At 40.4% G+C, this 21,477-nt stretch overlaps 1 protein-coding gene and 1 pseudogene across 1 annotated transcript; one reads left to right on the forward strand and one right to left on the reverse strand.

Moving 5' to 3' along the window:
- Positions 1-2,235: 2,235 nt before the first annotated feature.
- On the reverse strand, positions 2,236-4,722 carry LOC122670943 (pentatricopeptide repeat-containing protein At1g71420). The gene has a single exon (XM_043867994.1). The coding sequence runs from the start codon at positions 4,696-4,698 to the stop codon at positions 2,470-2,472; it is 2,229 nt and encodes a 742-aa protein (XP_043723929.1). The 5' UTR covers positions 4,699-4,722; the 3' UTR covers positions 2,236-2,469.
- Positions 4,723-6,371: 1,649 nt separating this feature from the next.
- LOC122648758 lies at positions 6,372-15,146 on the forward strand (annotated as a pseudogene).
- Positions 15,147-21,477: the final 6,331 nt, after the last annotated feature.

Raw genomic sequence — 21,477 nt, forward strand, 5'->3', positions numbered from 1 at the left:
ATCTTACACCTTTGTCCTTATTTTTCTCTGACCTTCCCTCCCATGGAAAAAAACTACCAGAAATAAACATGTCATCAACTTCAGACATCTAAAAGGGATGTGGATTTCCATCTGCATCATGTGGAATGAAATCTATGAGTCTTCTATTGGGCCGAGGATCATCAAGACCAGATATCATGTGTACAGCCACAGTCTTGTGTTCCACCAAGGGATCCCTTTTAGTTTCAATGACCGAAGATCTCTCAGAAAAAGAGCAGTCCGAACTAGCAGCAGCTCGTTTTGGCATTTTGCGAGAACCAGCAGACTTACTGCTTTGAGGCACATTTTGCTCCTTTTTTTTTTTTGGGGGGGGGGGGGGGGGGATCATTTTCAGCAGCTTTATCACCATCCATTTTATGAACATCAGAAGAGGTTGCCTTTGATCTGCCTCTGGTCCTGTACTTCAGTCCTAAAACAAAAAACAAGTGTGACAAACCAGTGAAAAGAATTAAAGACTCTTTTATCTATCAAAAAAATAAGAAGACGCATATGGAATTGACATAAGAACTCCTAACGAAGCAAGGACAAAACGAGGCCAAAACAAAAGAAAAAGGTAAACATGAATACAGGAACACATCTGATCAGAAGAAGCAGAACATGAGGAAATAGAAGAGAGACATGCAGGAAAGAAAAGAACAAACCATACAGCTCGGGAACTTAATGGATGAAGATTCTTATGTCAAAAGCCATTCTTACTATATCTTCAACAGATGATGCACATACAATCAGGTTGGTACTGAACATGCAACCTCTCCTAACAAGGGGGAAAAAATGGAAGAAAAAACAAGTAACAAACAAATATCAAAAACAACAAATGGATAGCATACATAAGTTTTTTTTTTTTTTTAATTTTAAAAAACACTATTCAATACCAAGAAACAACTATATAATTATTTAATCCGTCAAAGATTGGGGGGGGGGGGAAGAGCTGATGAAAATGGTAAAGAAAAAGTGGCAGAAAAAACAAAGAGATAAAAACCCCAAGGAAAAAAAGACAGAAATTTAGAACCTGGGCAACAAACCAGTGACAACCAAAAAAAAAATCATGCATGAATGCAAGAAGTATGTTAGTGAATCCAAGATTGAAATATGCATATAACATTAATAAAGTATTAACATAAGTAATAATGAAAAGAAAACACAGAAAAGCATGCTAAACATCTGCAGAAAACCCCTATAAGCATAACATGTACCTCAAAACTTACCAAAATGGGCTTCACTAAAGAACAAGATATTAAGGATACATTAGTATCAAGAAATGCAGAAAGAGTAAGCATCATTTTATCTGAATACAGGGTTGATGAGAGAAAACAAATTTTTTTTAAAAAAAAAAAAGGATTTTATCTACAGCAGAAAAGCATGCTAAACATCTACAGCAAACCCCTATAAGCATATCATGCACCTCACAACTTACCAAAATGGGCTTCACTAAAGAACAAGATATTAAGGATACATTAATCTCAAGAAATGCAGAAAGCATAAGCATCATTTTATCTCAATACAGGGTTGATGAGAGAAAACAAAACTTAAAAAAAAAGGGATTGAAAAGTACATCGTCTTACCTAACACAGATATGATCTGACTGAAGCCAAACATAGAAAATAAGTTCCAAGGACTTAAAAATCTTATATCTATAATAAAAATAAGTCAATTACACAAACCTAAAAACCAAAAACACGAAAGAAAATCAAGCAAGAGCTAAATAGAAACAGCAGCTCATGATTCTGAGATTAGAAAATAAAGTAGGAACCCACGTTCTTTCTTTACAGAGGAAAATCATAAACGGAAGAATAGAAAACAAATAAATCCGTGGTCTTCTGGAGAAAAATAGATGCAACACAAGAACCTTCTTCAAAATACAGAACGGAAGAGATAAGGCAAAGTGAAAAGATTGAAAAGCACTGTGTGAAATAATCTGACAGAAGCCAAACAGATAAATTAAGTCCAAAGACTTACAAATCATAAAGACGTTGGAAAAAAAAATTAGTGGAACAAACCTAAAATCCATGAACATGAAAGAAAACTGAAGGGTAGATAAAGATAAACAGCAGACTAGGATAGGGATGAGTTGCCATGGCTCAGATTACCGTCAGGAGTTCCACCACAATTCAAAGGGATCCAACCAACTACGGATGATTGCCTTTGCAGATTGACTATCTGCCTGACCTCTGCCATATAACTTTCAAACCAGTTTTCAAATCATGTTGACCGTGGTAACTGAGGACTGAAAACCTTGGGGGAAATAAAATCAGATTACTTCATTGCAAGAAAATCTCTCAAGTTTGCTAGATCTCCATAAAATGCAACCTAATTGATAGTTGAAGTGGGGAGATTAGGCTATTCCTCTTCTATGTGCACCACTACATCTGAAAAAATGTAAAGCACAGCGAACAAAATGAAGACATACTGCTGTTGGATGATGTTGGTTGGTCACCAATAGTCACTGCAAGAGCACAAACCATCTCTAAAATGGTGGAAACGGTTTGAATCTCTCACCAGAATCTCCCTTTGAAGAAGATCTGATGCTAATTTCATGAAGTTATGACAGTCGAGACAAATCCTAATGTTCTTCATAATCCTTATGGTCTTCCAATCACTTCGGCCAGAATTCATCACCACAAATGCCAAAGCCAACTTCTCACTGTGACAAAACAACAGCTCCTCCTTGTGCTCCTCCCCTATATCATGCAAGGCCGAGTTTGTCTCTGGCACATAACCCATCTCCTTTAACTGTCCAACCAACACTTCAAGCTCGGCACATATGGCCTCTCGCTGTGGATGGCGTTGTCCTCCACAGGCAAACTCGTGTACCTGATTCTCAATTTCAATCCAGCTCAAGCCAGGTTCCTTTCTCACTCTACACCCTTTCATCTCTTTTCTAATAAAAGCTGCATTATGAAAGCAACCCTCGGAAGAATATATATTTGACATCAATACATAGCCTAGTGAATTTTTCGGGTCCAACTCCATCAGCTTCCTCCCTGCCAGCTCAGCCATCTTGGGTTCTCGGTGTTTCCTGCATGCACCAAGCAGAGCACTCCAGATCACAGAATCAGGCTCCATTGGCATTCTGTAAATCAGAGCCTCAGCCTCAAGAAGGTGCCCAGCTCGCCCTAGAATATCAACCATGCATGCAAAGTGGTCACGTTGAGGGTAAATTCTATAATTCTGAACCATCATGTCAAAGATTTTAGTTCCTTCATCTACGAGTCCAGCATGGCTACAAGCTGTGAGGAGAGCAACAAAGGTGGCAGCATCAGGCTGGACATTCATTTGCTCAAAGAGTTGTAATGCCTCCACCGCTTTCCCATGCAAAGCATAAGCTTTGAAAATTGAGTTCCAAGACACAGTGTCGGGAAACTCTATACGGTTGAAAACTTGCTCTGACCAGCAGATGGAGCCGCACCGTGCATAGGCATGTATAAGGGCATTAGCAAGCACAGTATCTTCCTCGAACCCAGCCTTGACGACTTGAGCATGGACAGCTGACCCAAGTTGCTCAGTAGCGAGGCATGCACATGCTTTGATGACAGCTGAGAAAGTATAGCAATCCGGATTTAAGCCTTCCCACCGCAGCTGACTGAAGAGTAGAAGTGCTTGTTCCGGCTTCTGTTCTGCACAAGATGTTATAATCCCAGTCCATGAAACAACATCTTGACAATCACTTGTCTCAGTGAAGAGCCTATAACACTCGCTGGCATCCCCTCCAAGCTTCGAATAGGCAATCATTAAGGCCGTGGCAACCTCAACCTGAGATACAAACCCAGTCTTGGAAGCCAGACAGTGCAATTGGTAACAATGCTCAAGGCCCAAAACAACATCGTTACCCTCTGAACACAAAGAAGAAATAACGCTTAAAAATGTCGCCCTATCAAATCCAATACCATCACAGTGCATTCGAGAGAAGAGGTCCAGCGATTGGGCCCCATGACCACAAAGCTGGAACCCTGCGAGCATCGAATTCCAAGTGATAAGACTACGTGTTGACATGGTTTGAAAGATGACCCAAGCGTCATCAGAGTATAAGCTCTTCGAGTACATTGTAATAAGAGCGTTTGCAACGTAAACATAAGCATCAAATGAGGTCTTTAAGACGAGGGCATGTACCTGCCGGCCTCGAATGCAATCACAAGAGCCAAGAACACTTGCAAAGGCGAATTCAGTGGGACGGTGGTGGGCAAGCATGTAGGAGAAGAGTTGAAAGCAATCCTCGGGTCGGTCATGCTGGCTGTAACCAGTGATAAGAGCAGTCCAAGAAACCAGGTTTCTATGGGGCATTTGGTCGAACAGTTGACGAGCGACATCCAAGCAGCCACACTTAGCGTAAAAGTTGATAAGATGATTGGTCACAAAGAGGTCAGGTTCGTGGTTGTGGGCGAGCATATGGTGGTGGAGGGCTCGGCCTTGGTCGAGGCAGCGGTGCCGGGCACAGCCTTGGAGGAGGGTGGCGTAGGCTTGTGAATGGGGTATGTTAATGGCATAGAAAAGGGTGAGCGCCTCCTGGAGTTGACCTCGGGCACAGAGAGTGTAGACATGTTGAACCTGAACAGAGCCGGGTTGGGAGATGCTTGAGTTGGGGATTGTGCAGAAGCCTCTGTAGAAAGGATTCTCCCATATCCATTTCCATCTCCACCTCCATTTCCATCGTTCCATCCCCATGTGGAAGGTAGTGGTATCAAGGGACTTCAATGGAGTTGATGCTCTGAAGGTGGTCTCTGCAGCGTTCCAATACGACTTTTTGTCTACAAGTTACCGTTAATGGCTGGTTTTGATTTTACATGTAACTCTTGATGCCTTGATGGAATGTATCATCACCACCATTTCATTCGGTTCTTCAGCTCCTCGTTGATATCCCTCCATAAGATCAGATTGACGGACACTGTTTGACATTAAGTTTTTCCGGTGGTAGGTCTAGAAAGTCCATACAGAATCACACCTACCATCGATATCTCCGTCATCGCCACCAAGTGTCCATAGATAAACCCCAAGTGTCAATTATCCTCTTCATGATATCTGTCACTTTTTAATCCAACGGACATGAGAGAACCCAACCATACCCCAACCCCAATTTTAATCTAACCCATTCTCTCTCTCTCCTGTCTCACTCCTCCCCATCCCTCTCTCCCTCCCTGCCTTGGTTTCCCAACACAAACGGTTCTGTGGTGGTCAAGGTTCAAAATCCAGGTATCAGACTTGGTATCAGTCTGATGAGGCATAAAACACTCCACCTATCAGAGGCTGCCACGTGGCCGATCCGACCTCAGTCCGAGAACCGAGTTGGGCCAAGCAGGAAATTGGGCCGACCCCATATCCGATAAGTCACCTGACAAAGCCTGGTTTGAGCGAGCTGGCCGGTAGCGGAGGCCGAGATTATACGGGTCAGCCATAGACTCCTAGCCGACCTCATGGCCGAGATCGACCTCCTCCCGGGCCGACCTCCATTGCCAACCCCACGGGCCGACCTCGTAGGCCGAGCCCTCCTCCATGGAGGCTCTCATAGCACCCCACCGGGGATCTCCGGGCCACGTCAGCACATCCCGAGAATCACGGGATAAGGACCGAGCCACGATCCCAACGCAACACGGAAGCACACTCTACATGGACTCTTACCTTAATAAGAGTCCGACCCCGAAAATAACTCTCCACTCCGCTCTACGCGAGAGAACCTTCCGAAAGAAGGACTCCTACCATACTAGGACTCTCCCAGCCGTCTCATCTCCTCCTTACTCTATAAATACCCAGGTATGGAGCTCTATTCGACATCTTGCTTTTTACTACGCAGTTACGCTGTCGCGTTGAAGACCTGACTTGAGCATCGGAGAGTCCTAGGCCGGAGCCACACCGGCCCTCCTGCGCTCATTGCTTGGTTTTTGCAGGTTCATCCACGGGCGAACCAACTACCGGAGGTTTTCATACGCAACACAGTCATTGCCAAAATCTTTCTGGATTGGAATCGGATCGGTATAAATCAGTCAGGTAAAATCGTTTTTTATGTATCGAGTCATGTATCGGTCAAAGTTGGTGAGGAAAAGTGGCATTCTGAAGCTTCAAACGACATATCTGGTAACCTCTCTCTCTCTCTCTCTCTCTCTCTCTCTCTCTCTCTCTCTCTCGGTACTCTTAGCCCTTATTTCCTCGTATCTTTTATTGAATCCTTTCTTCGGAGCTTTAAATGAAATATTTTCCCTTTCTCCTGCGCACAATCTCTGTAACGATCATCGTGATCCCTCTCTTTCTTTCGAAAGATAGCACTGATGGTTTCATTCGACCATATAGAGTAGACTTCTGTGTGTGAGATATATAATTATTGATCTTGGGTTTGCTTTTCACCAATGTTGCTGTATGTTTCTACCCAAAAAAAAAATATGTTGCTGTATGTTTCTGGTGGTAACCAATCATGCTGACAATGAAGACTCCAAAAACCAAAGAAAGCTAAACGAGCTCTTGATAAACGTGCCCCCAAATTTGTTAGTTCTGTTTGGGATTTAATTTTTGTTTATTCTAATCTTTTTAACTTAATTCCTCCAATGCAATTCCAGTGTGACCTTTGGCCAGCCACGATGACTGAACCATCCATTATTTGGCTATTCAAGTTTCTAATTGATCTTTGATGGTTTGATGGTGTAGGTGGAGAATTTGAAGAAGACCTTGATTCTTCATGGTACCAAGACAAGCAATGTATTGAATCATGTGTTGACTGAAATTTATCATCTAAAGAAGGACTGTGCCATAAAATACTCCCGGAAGAACGATAGCATTAGGCCCTTTGAAAGTGGTGGAGAAACCTCTTTAGAGTTCTTTTCTCTCAAAACCGACTGCAGTCTTTTTATTGTAAGTAGACATTTAAGCTTAAGCTCACACTTCTCTTCTTTCATCCCAGTGTTCTTGTGCTGTAATGGTATTTGATTACTGTTTATTATTAAGGATGTTGTGTACTTCAATGGATAAAAAGAGGCATTTTTGGTATCAAACTAGAGTATGCTTCTAGTACTTGTTGAATTCTAGGTTGTGACCACAACAATAATTTCAAAACATGTTTAATGGTTCTTTCTTCCATTAATTTCAATGACCTGCAAATATATGCTTGAAATGCTTTTTAAGTAACAACAGAGAGCACATAACAGATGAAGCAAAACACTATTTTTGGGCGAATTTTCCACTTTCAGCAAAAAAGATAGGGAATCAAGTGAGAATAAAGAGAAGTATATCCTAACTTTTTGGTCTCTTACGAAAGTATGAATGAACTTATCACAAATTGTGGGAGTGTTTATTAGCATGTTTGTTTGCTTAGCGACATACACAATTAGTTCTTGAGTTGTACAGGGTAAAGTCTATAATTCAGAGTGATTTTCTCTTTGATTTATGTTAATCAGTTAATCTATCCCTCATCAATCTGCCATTATTCCTATCATTCTATTCTTTTTTATTCATCTCTGAGAGAGCTTGATAGTACCTTGTGGGTGCTCTGTTTTAGAGCTTGTTTAAGTCTGATTTCATTTCACATCTAAATCAGATCTGACCATCAGATCTAGTTCATACATTGGGGTATTAAAGGATGCCCTACCACTGACACTCGACCAGGTTTTGAGGTGGATCTGAGACTTTGATATGCTGATATTAAAAAATCTCCTAATTCTGCTCTGTTTCGTTCCAGATCTAAAGTATATTTAATTTCTCTCAATCCAACCATTAATTCAGTGTAATATTTTGGGGATTATTCGAGTCATCCAAGAGGGAAACTCAAGCTGTGTTTTACCCTGATCTTACCTTCTGATGTTTAACTTTAAATCTCCTATATGCTGGAATTTGATCTCAGATTTGAATTTTCTTTAATTACTTTTAATCTGACCGTTGGATCACTCTTATATTCTGAAGGAAATTTATTCTACTTATTTCTGATTAATTGTTGAGGTTTGACCTTCATCTGAGAAGGTTGACTTTTGTAGACTTTTTGGGTCATTGGACTGTCATACTGAAATCCTGTTGTAAGATTAGGTCTAGTGGGCTATTGTAGATCTGTCTTGCATTAGGGGATGGTGTGGGTAGGTTGATAAAAAGCAGAGCACCAGTGTGTCAAAGCTTCTTTTTTTTTTAAAAAGAAAAAGGGTGTATTTCACGGACACCTCATTTAAGTATTCAAAATGTTACGGATTTGCCAAACTTGATTAAAATGGCAACCTTCCCCTGACGTTAAGCAGGGTTAACACCCAAAATTAAACTGTCGATTTTACCTTCTTAATAATTTTCCCTAAAAATTAGCATAAGTCAACTAACTGTGAGGCCATTTAGGCATTACACCAAGGATCTGAAAGTTTCCGATGCAACTGGTTTGGAAGAAGTGCACTCCCCAACAGAGAAGGAGATCAAGATGATGGGTGATAATAATATTTCTGAACGGATTGTTCAACCCAATTTATCAATAATGAAGAAATGAAATGCAATAGTCGTTACGATCAATCCGAGAACGAAGAAAAGCAGAGAAGGATCAAATATTCCGAACAACGAACAGATCCCAACTTCTAGGGCAACCGAGATCAAAGGATGAAACGAACGTACCTCTGAAGCTCACCGTTTTCCCTTCCTTAATACAACAAACAACTATTAGTGTGAATGTGATTCCATATTTTATTGATAATCCCAAAGGGGATATATATACACAATATACAATCAAGTCTAAACATGGTAAACTAATATTGAATGATACAAGAATATTGTGTGACCATAATGGATGCCCAACTGATTGGGTTACCATAGGTGTCTTGATTCATATCACATGTGATAATAAACCGAGAAAGGCAAGTGTATCGTGTATAGTGGTCTTTCTCTCAATACACCCCCTCAAGGTGGAGAATCGGGTAACCGAATCTTCAGCTTGTCCCTTAATGTCTCAAATCTGGAGTGTGCCAATGGTTTGGTTAATGTGTCAGCCAGTTGATCGTGGGAAAAAATGAATTGGACCTGAAGTTGCTTCTTAGCCACCCGATCCTGGACAAAGTGAAAATCCACCTCCACATGTTTCGTACGAGCATGGAACACCGGGTTGGCCGACAAGTATGTAGCCCCAAGGTTATCACACCATAGAATCGGTGGGCTAGACAGTGGATGGCCAAGCTCCAAGAGAAGTGATTCAACCTAAACGAGCTCTGCGGACGCATCCGCAAGTGCCTTGTGCTCGGCCTCAGTAGAGGATCGGGCCATAGTTCACTGCTTTCGGGAGACCCAAGATATAAGATTTGGGCCAAGAAAGATAGCAAAACCGCCAGTGGATTTTCGGTCAGACCCATCACCAGCCCAATCTGCATCTGTGAAAGCCTGAAGAGAACTTAAAGGAGACCGTTCAATTAAAAGACCAGCTAATTGGGTACTTTTCAAATAACGGATTATTCTCTGGGTTAGCTGCCAATGCTCCTCTGTTGGTGAATGCATGAACTGACAAGCACGATTCACTGCAAATGAGACATCCGGTCGTGTCAAAGTAACATACTGTAATGCACCCACAATTGAACGATACTTTGTTGGATCGGTCATTGGTGCACCCCCTGAGTCACTGAATCTTGTAGTGGTAGCCATTGAAGTTTTCACCGGCTTGCATTCGATCATTCCCGTGCGTTGCAATAAATTAGAAATGTAGCGTGCTTGGGACACCAAGATCCCCTTGGGATGCCTGTTGACCTCTATGCCTAGGAAGAAATGGAGATCACCCAGATCCTTGATTGAAAACTCACTGGATAGGCATTGTAACAGAGAATGTATCATAGAGGGATCGCTGCCCGTGACAATTATGTCATCTACATATATGAGTATGTAGCAAATATGGCCCCTCGATCGGCGAATGAAGAGTGATGTGTCAGTCCTTGAGCCAATAAAACCCAAACCAATAAAAAAACACTGACAGTCTATGAAACCAAGCACGTGGTGCTTGTTTGAGGCCATATAGAGATCGATGGAGCCGGCAAACATGGTCTGGGTAGGATGGATCAATGAAACCCTGTGGTTGAGACATGAACACTTCCTCATCGAATGAACCATGAAGAAAAGCGTTCTGGACATCCAGCTGCCTAATTGGCCAATTGTGAGACACTGCAATGGACAGTACACATCTAATGGTTATAGGCTTCACGACCGGACTGAACGTCTCACTATAGTCCAAACCATGCTATTGGTGGAATCCCTTGGCCACCAAACGTGCTTTGTAGCACTCAAGGGAGCCATCAGCCTTTCGTTTGATTCTATAAACCCATTTATTTCCAATGAGGTTCATTGCGGCAGTGCGGGTCACAAGAGACCATGTGTCGTTTCTCAATAGTGCATTGAATTCTTCCGCCGTTGCTGCCCGCCATTCTAGAACCTTATTAGCTTGCGAAAAAGAGGATGGCTCAGTAATAACTGCATTAGAAACATGTGTCTGGGGCTGGTTGTGGTGTGACTGAAGCCGCATAGGATATAAGGAAGGTGTTGGTGGTGGGTTCGGTAGTTGTGATGGTGCATGTATAGGCGGTGTAGGTGGAGATTGGTAAAGTTCATGGATAGGTCGAGTCTTCAATGGAGGAGATGGTGGTGATGTGGGTGGATCAGGGCTTCAACTAGGGAAACCCGTAGAGGGCTGAATGGAATTGGTATGGTGGGTGGCTACGGGTGTGTGCATAGGAGAGGGCATAGTGGGTGTGCCCATAGGAGATAGGGGCAGTGGTGATGGCAACGGTGCATGTGGCTGTGGCAATGGCATAGATGGTGGAGTTAAAGACGATGAAGCCCAAGGAACAGTTGGGCTGGTTGGAGATGGAATGGCGGATGTAGACGGCATACCCGAAAAGGGAAAAGAGTATTCAACGAAACAAACATGACGCACAATTATTATTTTTTGATTTTGCAAGTCAAGACATTTGTAGCCCGAATGGGAAGGGCTGTAACCAAGGAAAACACAAGCACTGGACCGGTAATCCATCTTATGAAGGTTATATGGCCGTAAATACGGAAAGCACAAACACCCAAAAACTTTAAAAAATCCATAATCCGGTGACTTGTGAAACACCAACTGGAATGGGGAAATGCCAAGTGAGACAGAGGAGGGCATTCTATTAATTAGGAAAATGGCAGTTTCGAAGATAAAATGCCAATATTTCTGAGGCACAGGCCCATGAGCAAGCAGGGTGAGACCGATCTCAACAATATGTCAATGCCGTCTCTCAACCTAACCCTGCTGTTCATGTGTATGTGGGCGTAGAGAGACGGTAGATGATTCCAAGTTGTGAAAAGTAGATGGGGAGAGACTGAAACTCCCCACCCCAGTCAGACTGTAGGGCTTTTATTTTCCTTCCAAATAACCGTTCTACCATGGCTTGAAATTGAGGAAAAATAACAAACACGTCTGATTTGCCGATTAACAGATAAAACCATATGCACTTGGTATTATCATCCACAAATATCACATAGTAACGGTGATTAGAAATAGGCGGGGTGGGCGAAGGTCCCCAGACATCAATAAAAATTAAATCCAATGGGAATGTACTTTTGCTACTAGATAAAGGAAGAGAAAGGCGCCTGGCTTTGCCAAGCTGGCAAGCCTTACACAAAGAATTTAAACTAGAATTATGAGAACTTAAATTATTAGTGCGAAGCATATTTTTAAGAAGTTGTTGATGTGGGTGCCCAAGACGGTTATGCCAAAGAACAAGCGAACCACGAACAGCTGAATGCGCAGAAGGAGAAACAGAGGGATGGAGTTGATAAAGGCCACCCTTACTCGGCCCGGAGAGCAAGGTTTCCTTGGTTACCTGTTCCTTCCCAAGAAAGTAAGAAGGGTGAAACTCAAAGAAAACATTATTATCTTGAGAAAATTTCTAAACAGATAACAAAGATTTGGAGAGGGAAGAGACATGCAAAATATTATGTAAGTAGAAAGCACGAGATGACAAGGAGGGAAGGGAAGAAGAACCAATGTGAGAAATCTGTAAACCCTTACCATTACCCACATGCAATTGATCCGTACCAGTGTATTCATCGTTCTGAGAAAGGGCCTGAAGATTTGGAGTGACATGGTGAGATGCACCGGTGTCAGGGTACCATGGTAAAGCTGTAGAAGGGTGAGGGGTGGGTAAGAGGGGAGGGTTAAGATGAGGATAAGAGGGAAAATGGGCTGTCGGGTTTGGGTAGGTGTGGTGGGCTGTTGGGGCTGGGTTGGCAAACGGCTAGGGTGAAGCATTAGAAAGGCAGTCTGTGGGCGATAAAAGCACCTGTCTATTGAGTGATTGGTGCGCCAACAGATCAAGCACCAAAACCGGCCATACCCTGTAGGAGGGCCACGGCCACAACCAGTACCACAACCTCCACGACCACCACTGCTTGGTGGAGAGGAGCCGGAGGAAGTGGAGGAAGTGGATCGTTGCACAGTGTTCGTAGTCATAGTAGTTGCAGGAGCAGCAGCCTCGGTGATTGTAAGCTTCTTCAAGGATATGCTATGGAGAAATTCATGGCTCAATAACATAGAATGTAAATCATCATAACCGATTGGATTGATCCTTGTAAGCAGTGAGGACACCATGGATTTGAGCTCATGCTTCAATCCACGAAACACATGAAGATTGAAGGCTCCAAGACGCAGAGAAACCCCGCAACAGAGAGTTCATCTACAATAGACTTGGCTCGTTGTAAGAACAGGGACACTGATTCATCTGACTTTTGTTCTAGATCTGTGAGGGCCATGTTCAATGCCATTAGTTGGCTCTCAGATGGGGAGGAAAACGCAGTCTTCAGTTTGTCCCAGATATCTCGACTGGTGCGTTTACCAACAACCAGCGGAAACACTTCTTCAAATAAAGAGGAAACAAGCATACTACAGATGAGAGAATCCTGACGATGCCATGCAGCAGCCTCAGTAGGATCAGTGGGGCATGGAGTGGATCCATCAATGTGTCCAAATAGGTTTTGTCCGTCCAAGAATAGTTCAACTTGGGTTTGCCAGAAAATGAAATTTTTAGAGGTGAGTTTCAAGGAGATATAGTGATGAGCATGATTTAAAGAGGGAGGGGAGATGGAAGTAGAGAGAGGAAGAGGGTTGGGCGTGTCTTGGGTTGTAACAAGGTTGCTGCCATCGACAGAGGAGCTATTACCTTCGGCCATAGCAAAGGAGAAGAGGAGGACCAAAAGAAAAAAAGGAAAAAAATTAAAGCTTGCTCGTTTGAGCTCTTGTGGCTCCTGATACCATATTAGTGTGAATGTGAATCCATATTTTATTGATAATCCCAAAGGGGATATATATAAACAATATACAATCAAGTCTAAACATGGTAAACTAATATTGAGTGATACAAGAATATTGAATGGAATATTGTGTGACCATAATGGATGCCCAACCGATTGGGTTACCATAGGTGTCTTGATTCATATCACATGTGATAATAAAGAAAGCCAAGTGTATCGTGTATAGTGGTCTTTCTCTCAATAACAACAAATTAATTGAAACATGAAAGCCCTACCTTTTGAAGATAGATTTCCTCCAGCGACACAGAGAGAGCGAAGATCTGAGAAATACAAATACATAACAGATGAGCATAGAAAGAGAGACAATATGACGTTTTTATTTTTCTCAATTTCTTTCCCCCCCCCCCCCCCACCTTTATTCTACAATAGATCGAACAGATGTTAGCATTTATCGGATCCAGTTACTGCAAAACCGTCTTAATGTCAATCCATTGAATGAAGAGAAGTGGATTCCTAGAATGGAAGCCATTCATGAGAGTCTATACCGGAAGTGCCTCCCCACTCTGTTTTGATCACACAAATCATTTATACCTGGGAAAAATCTCTCTCCTGGACATTGATTGTACTTCTTTTCTGGATGTGTTGTGCACTGAGTAAAAATTAATCCATATTGCTGCTTGGTTTTGATCCCCTTCCATATGCTGGGTAGGAAATGGGAATATTGGTAGATCAGGTGAATGTTATCAAATTTGGTCGGGGTTAATTAATATACAGGACAAACATGTTTCTTCTATCAAAGGCTTTTAATTCTTGGATGTACCTATTCTTGTGTCTTCCTCCTTCAGCACGATGTGGTGTTTGTTTTTGGGTAAATTTGGGGTTTTACCCTTAAGGGTATTATGATAAGTTTCTCCCTTCTTAAGGGTAATTTGGCCATCATCAAAAAACTAACAGCAACTTAACTGCAAAAGCCTAACAGAGTGGACTAAGTTGAAATATAATCATAAAATAAGGGCAGTCTTTGATATTTTTTCAAAGTTTGAGGTGTCCGTGAAATTTGCCCAAAAAAATTTAATAGAATTACCTTTTTATGTGGCTCAAATGAGGAGCCTCCTTCATAGTTTGGATGGGTGGTTCACTAGCAAAAAAAAAAAATTCTGTATATCATTGTATCATAGTTATCAAGGCGTCGCCATAGCGTCTAGGCTCCTTGGTTGCCTTGGACGCCTTGGGCGCCATGGCGGATGCCTTGCCGCCATGGCGGTGTCGCCTTGAATTTTACCCCTCTAAAATGCTATGGTTGCTTTCCCGCCTTGATAACTATGATCTGTAAATGACGGTCAGGTTGAGCTGAGCTGTGTGTTGAGTCCAGCTTATCTCTGCCCTTGGGCAAGATTCTGGTTTGGAATTACATCCCTAGTTCTTTTGTTAGTCAAACTACCCACTAAAGAGTCTTTTAACAGTATTATTGTGGATTTTGTTGCAGTTTGGTTCTCAGTTTCTCACTCAAAGAAAAGGCCGAACAATCTAGTTATAGGGAGGACTTATGATCACCACATTTATGATCTTGTGGAGGTTGGAGTGGAAAATTTCAAAACCATGGAGTCGTTCTCATATGACAAAAAAATGGGCTCCACGTGTAGGGTCAAAACCTTTCTTAATTTGCTTTTCTTGGAGAAGGTTTTGAGAATGTAGAAGAACTGAAACATTTAAAAGAAGTTTTGCTTGATTTATTCAGGGGAGAGGTATGTAGAGTGGTGGCTTTTCCTCCTTTTCCCTCTTTTGTAACAATCAATAACAAATGAAAAGGAATAGTTGATTCCATGCAGGTTATAGAGAATTTAAACATTGCTGGTGTAGACCATGCTTGTGTGTACGGCTGTGTCCCCTCTCACAGGGCATTGTAATTTGATAAGGCTTCTGCCCTTTGGGTAGATACCTAGGCGTGCACACCTATTGCCCCATATGCTTGCGTAAAGACCATGCAACCAAATAGAAATCTCTTGTCCATAAATTTAATAACTAAATATAGAATAATTTGGAATTTTAATGATATGGCCTTGGGGTAATGAAGAGAAAAATATTCTCTTTAAGGTTTGAAATTTTTTACTTTCCTTTAATTTCCCTTGCAACCAAATGGTGGAATAATGTAATCTGTCAGAATAATGAAGTCGAGAATATGATGGAACTGCAAAACTCTCCACCCACTAGTATGTGCTTGAGGCCTGAGGAATCAAATGGTGTCCATGGAAGAGATTGGTACGGGCAATCGTAGGGACTACATGGGGTCACCATTCTAAGGTATCTACTTCTGTCGATTCCTTTTTTTGTTTTGGTCTTATCCTTGGGCTCCACAGATATTATTGTCTTCCCTCATGGATACTCAAATCACTATTAATTCTTATTCTTGGAATTTAAAGCAGCGTTTGGTATGCATTCTAGGTCGATTTCGTATTCTCGGATGATAAAAATAATTGTTTTTATCATCCAAGAATACGAAATCGACTTAGAATGCATTCTAAGAAAGCATACCAAACACAGCCTAATTCTTCTCTCTACATTAGTTTCTCCAGTTCTCGTCTCTAAAACCATCAATATCCCTATTTCTCAATGCCCTGGTCAATGGTGGTGCCACTTTTCCCAGTCTAGCCAGTTTACAACCAAATTGGTTGTCAGGTATCTCTTCATAATAAAAAATAATCCACCCAGCACTTCTGGAATTCCCAATCCCGCCCTTGTCATCTCAATGGTGGAATTTTCTTTGGAAATTGGGTATTCACCCCAAATTCAAAATTTTTCTTTCAAGGGTTTTCATAATGGGATACCTGTCAAAGAAATCCTAGCTAAATGGATTACTCTGAATACGAATTGCCCTTTCTGCAATAGACACCCGGAATCAATTTGGCATGTCCTCTTCTCTTGTGATTTTACCAAAAAGGATATGGGCAGCGAGACCGTTAGGTTTAATCGCTGAAAGGCTTCCATTTGTTTCAGTCAAACCCTTTCTTATACATCTTAGTAAGATAGTAGTTTTACTATTGTAAATCTGTAACCAAATATCGTCTATAAACACCTCATGAACTATTTCTTCATCCTTTTAAATACATATTTCGATGCTTATTGACTCCTTAAATGCAGCGCAGCCATTGGATCTACACCAAAAAAAAAATTCTTCATGATATTTTCCTCAGGTCTCCCACACTGCAAATTACTGACATTTTCCACAATTAGCTAACCATTATCTTTGCAAGGTCTAAGAAGACCAATACCTCAGAACTTTACAATAAATACATTAAGGAGAGTAATTAATTTTCGTTTAGCAGTAATCCAATGCATTGCTCAAGATTCATTTTATTCAATCACCTCTTTCTTTTAACTCTACCAACCAAAATTACCATTACTACCTTTCTTTTTGGTAAAAATGAGGATTAAAATTTCCTTTTTACAGTTAGGTAGATTGGGTATCCTTTATAGTGTGCATTTGTCAACTTTAGTGATTTATTTCAATCATATGGTCTATTTAATATTAAATTTTTCTCCTTGAATTTTCAATGGTATAGACATTTTCAATAATATTTAACAGTTTAGCTATTTTTTCAAACCTTTGTTTTGACATGTGGTGAAATCTCATGTGGTCGAAACCTGATACGAGGTAAAAGGTAATAGAAACAAGGGAGAGGGTTTCCTACAGTGTTCGAGTGCAGTTTTAGACAAATGAGAGAACCCTCTTTGGAATCTAACAATAGGGGAGGGGTTTGTATGACATATCACCTCCTTACATTAATAGTGATTTGTGAGGGGGGGGTGCAATTTCATTTTTTGGCTGGCATTGTGCACAACTTTTTCCCAAGAAACAATATGTCCACAAAGTTTAGATCAATCAAATTACCACATGAGTGTCCTAATGCACGAGGCTCCTGCTACTGCAAGATCTGGAGGGGCCGCATATGTTTTCAAGTTTTGAACCCGCAATAGCACAACTTAACCGTTGCATCAATCAAACTGTGGTAGAAAATTTTATTACTATTGCCAAAGAACCCGCTTTAGAAAAAGGTGAAGTTTCTTGTGGTTGGTCCACCCATGGTTGCTTTCATGCACTGACCATGATCACCTAATATGCCACATTGAAGGATAATTTGATAATTCCAATTGTTGAATAAGAAAGACATGATTTAGATTTGTCACATGACAATTTTTGGAGAAAGACTCAATCATTTACCCCCATGTATTGGAATCTTTTCCTTGTATTTTTACTATGCTTTTAAAATATAATGAATCTTCAAAACTTATATATTGGTACATAGTCAACTCTAATTGAGTTCAAATTTGATAAGTAATTAGGGTACCATTAGACCTATTTTTATACAAAATTTAGCCCTAACTGATGTACCACGTGGTGGATATTAGGACCACTAGACTGTCACCCAAAAAACAAAAAAAATAAGAGGCCTCTTTCAACCATATCACAAAGAATCCCCATTGGATGACAAGCCTAGTTTTTTTATTGACCAACAAACTATTCCAGGAGTTGCTGGTATGTTTGTTCACTTTGTTGTATACTAGGCAAGAAGTCTTGCATCCTAATATCCTAATAATAAATCACCCCCATAATAGAATATTCTATCCGGCTTAGTTTTTGATAAAAGAATCTAAACCTAGGGATTCCACAATAAAAAGGACTTAGAAAGGATTCTAATGCAAGGCAACGTTTGTCCTTTCATCCATCCAATGGTTAGAATATGACATCACAATTCACAAAACTGACCTTCTTCCCTCATTCATTAGCTTGTGCTTATTGTCTTCCATTAATGGGCTTTAATTTTTTTTTTTATTCTTTTAATAAAAATGCCCATCAAGGTCTAAGGATGAATTCTTATATTTGACTAATAATGTGGTCTTCACTTAGTGACACCAAAGGGCACTTTATCAATAAATAAATAAATAAAGCATAGATAATATACATGTTGATCAAACCACAAGGAACCATCAATTAATTAGCCAATTTCTTATAATGGGAAAAAGACATAACCATTTTATACTGAAACCAACGTGGTTGGTTTAGTTATTAAGACCCACTTGCTTTTATCTTACATAACATTGACAGAGAAAGATAATGAAAGAAGTTTGAAACTCATACATCAGCCAAAAACACTTCTAAAGAGATATTATAAAGCAAATGTAATAAATAAATAAAGTGATTCAAATGCATAATAATAATAAGGGAAAATATCATCCCTCTCCCCCCCTTTACGTTTGTCTAATATCAATTCAGTATCCAAGTTTTAAAAAATATCTACCCTCTTCCCTATTTTATAAAGATTATATCAATCGTACCTTAATCATTAAAAATGATTATTAATTGATGACGTGGACAGGTCTAATTTATCTAAAACCCCAAATTACCCTTAAATTATTTTAATTCCAATTTTACCCCTTCAATCCCAAGATTCTCTTCTTCTTCCTCTGCTTCTCTGGTTTCTTCTTCTCTGGCAGATCCTCTTCTCTGGTCTCTTCTTTCTTATTCTGGTTTTCTAACTCAACTTTTTTTCTTTTCTTCTACGTTCAAAACCCACAGATGGATACCACCATAACCAAGCAGATCGATATAAAAAGGACAGTTTGTCACTCATGAGGTCATGGAAGGGGAGAGACATGTTTCAAAACCCAAATTACCGAAATGAGAAGGAAAGCTTCCCAGCAAATTGGACCTACATTTTGAAAATCGGAAGGCTCTCGAGTGAATGACTGTAAAACCCAAATATAATAAGTTAACTTCCAACTGATCAAACCAACGACCTTTCCAGCGACATAAAACTGATCGATCGCCGGGATAAATTATGGAGATTCTCTTTAGTTCCAAGTTAAAAGAACATAACCCATCACCAACACCTAGAACCAAAGAGAAAAATAATACAGTTCAACAATAATCAGTAAATAAAAAGCCCTAATTTCGCTGAAACCAATCCAAATGAATCAAAACCCTAGATTCTGTTTTCAGAATTATTCTCCATGGCAAACTTCCATTTTCACCATTTGGGTTTGGTTCGGTGGAGATGAACAGTACTATCTATCTTTAATGTTAATTTCGTTTTTGACTTTCTGCTTATTAGGAAGAAAGGTAAGGAAGTCAAGCATAAAGGAGTGATCTTTCCATTATTGGGATCAAAATTTTGTTTGCAGACATGGCGAATGCTTCTTGGATTCCTCTCTCACTTGTGCAAGTTCTGCTATTCAATCCCCAGCTGAATGATTAAGATTCATCTTCCTATCTCCATGTCCTCAACGAAAGCTGGTATCCGTCGTGATCTTCTCTTTTTGCTCATCCTTTTCGCTTCGCTGTCCGGAAGGTTTGTTCCAGAGTTCGTTCTCGCAGTCATTCCGACTCGTCCGTTGACATACCCCTTCCCGAACGCTAGAGAAATTATCTCAGAATTAATTTCTGGTTCAAGCTATCCCTGATTCTAACGGCGCTGCCAACAATCACTTACACTGTGCTCTGCCTTTTCGTCCTCGACAGAAGCTCCGAATCGTCATGGAAGACTCCAACAGTTTTTCTGCTAATCCAAGCTGCAACGCATCTAACGATTGCGATTTTAGTCGCTCAACAGAAGAGATTCAAGGCCACTTCTCATTCAGAAGAAGAAGAAGAAACGCAGAAGTGTTTTTGGGGAAGAAGACGCAAAATGGGTTTTGGGTCGAAGGGGCAAAATTGAAATAAAATTATAAGGATAATATAGAGTTTTAAAAAATTTGTAATTCAATAGATATTAAAAAAGGTAATTTTGTCTTTACATAGGTTTTTTTTAACACCGCTATATGGTTAGGGTACGGTTGATATAATCTTTATACAATAAAGGAAAGGGTAGATATTTTTCCAAACTTAGGTATTGGATTGATATTAGACAAACTTAGAGGGGAGGGGGATGATATTTTCCCTAATAATAATTAAAAGGGTCCTACTCCTGTTGTTGGACATGTAGGAGATCCTCTAACTACCTATCATTGGATGCCACTTTCAAATAAAAATCTTCCTAATTAAATGAAAGCAGATTTTTATCATTTCCCAGTGCTAGATGATAAGGGATTAATATTAAAAAAATAGAGAGAAAGAACACTCCTGACATGTGCGGTGTATTGTCTCGATGCCCCGACATAGGGGTATGCGAAATAACCGCCATGCCCCATGGAAAGATATGATTTCCTAATGCAAGATGACAAAGGAATAATATTAAAAAAATAATTAAAATAATCCTCTCTCCAAACCAAACCCCCTCCCTCCCCCCAACACACACACCCCCAACACACACAAAAGGGAGAAAAAAGGTTTCCTTACGGTTAAAATTTTAACTAGGAACTAGATGGAAGTATTTATTTGATTTTATTATTATCACTATTTCCACCTCTAATAAATAAAATTGGATTTGGGAATTGGTATTATTCAGACTCAATGCTATAATAATAAGGATCGAGTTTCCCTCCATCCATGGTGAACGGGATCCCATTCACCGTGAGGCGTGAGAGGGTGGGAACGGGGATGGAATGGGGATCGAGAGAGTATTTTGGAACGTACTACAACCTTAGGTTGATAGGTGAACCATCCTCTATGAGTGGAGGAAAACTTTGTCCTAATAATAATGCTCAAAATATTCTCAATCCAATAAGATCTTCAGTTGGATGCTGATCACAAGCATGAATCAGAATGTGGAATCAAGAGAATCAAAGTTGGACAATGTCTAACCTAAATTGATGTAGGAATTTGATCCCCAAAAGATATGGACCTCTTTTCGTAGTCTTTTCATGACATGAAAGAACCTTATCATACCTTAATGCCATCACCTATTGTTAGTGACTGGGATATATTATGTCTGCTACCGTATGTCAGCATATACAGACTATATTTTAGATATTATCTTTCATGCACAATAAAGAGAGAATCTCTTAATCCACAAGAACTGAAAAATGATATTTCAGACCTTTGACAATAGGGGTGGGAGTTGATGGAGACCTTTCCTATACCAAGGGTCTAATTAAAACATCAAATCACCATGACTGAAGATATTCTATATTCACCTTAGCGAAAGAAAACTTTCGCCAGTAACTGAATTGCCCAGTCACCCATCCAGATATTCATTCTCCCTAAGGGAACTCAGCAAAACCATACCCAAATATCTCTACTGCATCCATATTACCTCTAGTCATCAATGCCTTTAGTACTATAGATAGGTACCAGCCATTTCT

This window comes from Telopea speciosissima, chromosome 1 (assembly GCF_018873765.1).
Source record: "Telopea speciosissima isolate NSW1024214 ecotype Mountain lineage chromosome 1, Tspe_v1, whole genome shotgun sequence".
Classification (NCBI taxonomy): Eukaryota; Viridiplantae; Streptophyta; class Magnoliopsida; order Proteales; family Proteaceae; genus Telopea; species Telopea speciosissima.